Source organism: Bison bison, unplaced genomic scaffold, assembly GCF_000754665.1.
Source record: "Bison bison bison isolate TAMUID 2011002044 unplaced genomic scaffold, Bison_UMD1.0 scf7180017864141, whole genome shotgun sequence".
Lineage (NCBI taxonomy): Eukaryota > Metazoa > Chordata > Mammalia > Artiodactyla > Bovidae > Bison > Bison bison.
The window spans coordinates 5,011,242-5,013,185 of NW_011494713.1; the positions used below are offsets into that span (position 1 = coordinate 5,011,242).

Here is a 1,944-nt window from a genome sequence, read left to right on the forward strand (position 1 = left end):
AATGAACTTCCCTACTCTCTGGTGAGCTTGGCAGCCAGCCACACTGGACAGATGGGCAAACCTGGACCCCCTCACTTCCTGTGTGCTCGTGGTCCGAGGATCCTGGCTGGCTCTTCTGCTAGCCAGGTTCTTGGGGCCAGAATTTCCAACTCTGTATATATAGGCAAACTTGGAGAACTTTGGAGAGCCACAGACTCAATAGGAAGAGCCCAAGTTTAGGAGTTAAAGCCTTGAGTTCACCATCCTGACCTCCCAAATAATTCATCCTATGACTTTAGGCAAATGATTTAGCTCTGTGCTCCTCAGTTTCATTGTTGGACGTCAGAATACATCAGACTATTAGAGATCACCACTACCCAGAGCGTTCGGTGATGCCTGGGGCATAGCAGTACCACACAAATGGCAGCTACAGGTAATGTCCACCATTTCCAGAAATGACTCCTGGGGCGACGGGGGCAGCAAGAGGAGCTCCTGGTCTTTGCACATGGAGCCCTGAAGTCCATGCTTCTTGAGGTGTGGACAATGCCCCTCCTTGCCATTCTCCAGGGAGGCAGGATCTTGCACCCAAAGAGAAATCAGTGATGTTACTGAAACAATTTAGTTCAGCTGACACTGTCTCCCAGAGCAAGACTTTTTTGATGAAGATAGTATGTGCTGATTCACACTCAGGGCAAGCTCTCTGCTTTGTCTTGGGCTGACAGCGAACACACGGTGGAAAGACGGTGCTCAGAGTAGCTCTGCCTTAGGTACTGGCTGTGTGACCCGATTGCCATTTGTCTTCATCCCTGTTGAGCTCTCCCTTCACATTCCTGTCATTTGTTTGTGTTCTTTCCATCTCTGGGCAGACTGTTCTGCCAGCAACCCGACTCAGACGCTGCTGCGTCAGCAGCTGAACGAGTCCCTGCAGCTGGCGGAGAAGTTCAGCAGGCTGTACAATCAGCTGCTCCAGTCCTACCAGCAGAAGCTGCTCAACACGTCAGCCCTGCTCAAGCAGCTGAACGAGCAGTTCACCTGGGTGTCCCAACTGGCCAACCTCACGCAGAACGATGACCAGTACCATCTGCAGGTCTCCATGGTTAGTCTGTGCTGGCCACACATGGCAGCTGCACTCATGGTGCAGTCTGGAGGTCGCATGGTCCTCCCCCAGGGGTGAAACGGGATCAAGATGTTCACGGGGGCATGTCTGCTTTGATGGAGCACTTGTCCTACTGCAGGAAGCAAACACTCAGGCACAGCGGTACATGGAGACCTCATTGCCTGATGAGGCGGAATGTCACGATCCTATTTTATTGGCTAGGTTCAACAGCTTACCCAGCATCTCCTACCTGAGGGGTGATCACCCAGGTGTTTGAACCGGTCTGCCTGGCCGCAGAGCTCTTTCCAGAGAGCTGCCCTGTCCCACGTAGGATGCCTCATGAACTGGCCCATTGTTCTCCTCCAGTGATAAGCAGCATCACTCTAGTACCAGGAAACGTTTCTTTTTCTCTCCCTGATTCCTTTTCTACCACTGTCTGGCTGGCTGCTGCCCAAAGGAAGCATGGCAGCTGGGAAACCATGTTTTACTTGGTGGGGCTCCCCCTGGGATGGTCCTTCATGGAAGGCATTTACCCCCCAAAAGTAGTGTCTCTGAGGGCATTTCCGTTCACCAAGTTGTCTAGTTGTGGAGGTTAGGGAAAAGCAAAGGGGTCCACAGATCCGAATGAAGCCTTACTTTAGTTGCCAGCTGAGTCTGGGTTGACCGTCTTCCCCACCCCCTTGTTACCTTTTCTCCTTCCAAGTGAATGCTCTGACCCCAGCATTCCGTCTGGCCTCACCAAGGTGGCTGTGAAGCTCTTCAACTCCTTTCCCATCACCGTGACAGTCCCGCAGGAAGTCTCCAGTCCTGACTTTATGGAGAACGCGGTGGAGAAAGCGCTGCAGCGCTACCGCCAGAGGAGCCCATGA

General features: G+C 52.7%; 1 protein-coding gene across 1 annotated transcript in view; it reads left to right on the forward strand.

The window, feature by feature from the left end:
* LOC104988749 (clusterin-like) overlaps positions 1–1,944 on the forward strand; it is a 21,856-nt gene extending 19,912 nt beyond the window's left edge. Inside the window, 2 exon segments of the mRNA XM_010840178.1 lie at positions 846–1,083; positions 1,779–1,944. Of these exon segments, the coding sequence (XP_010838480.1) occupies positions 846–1,083; positions 1,779–1,944 (404 nt within the window).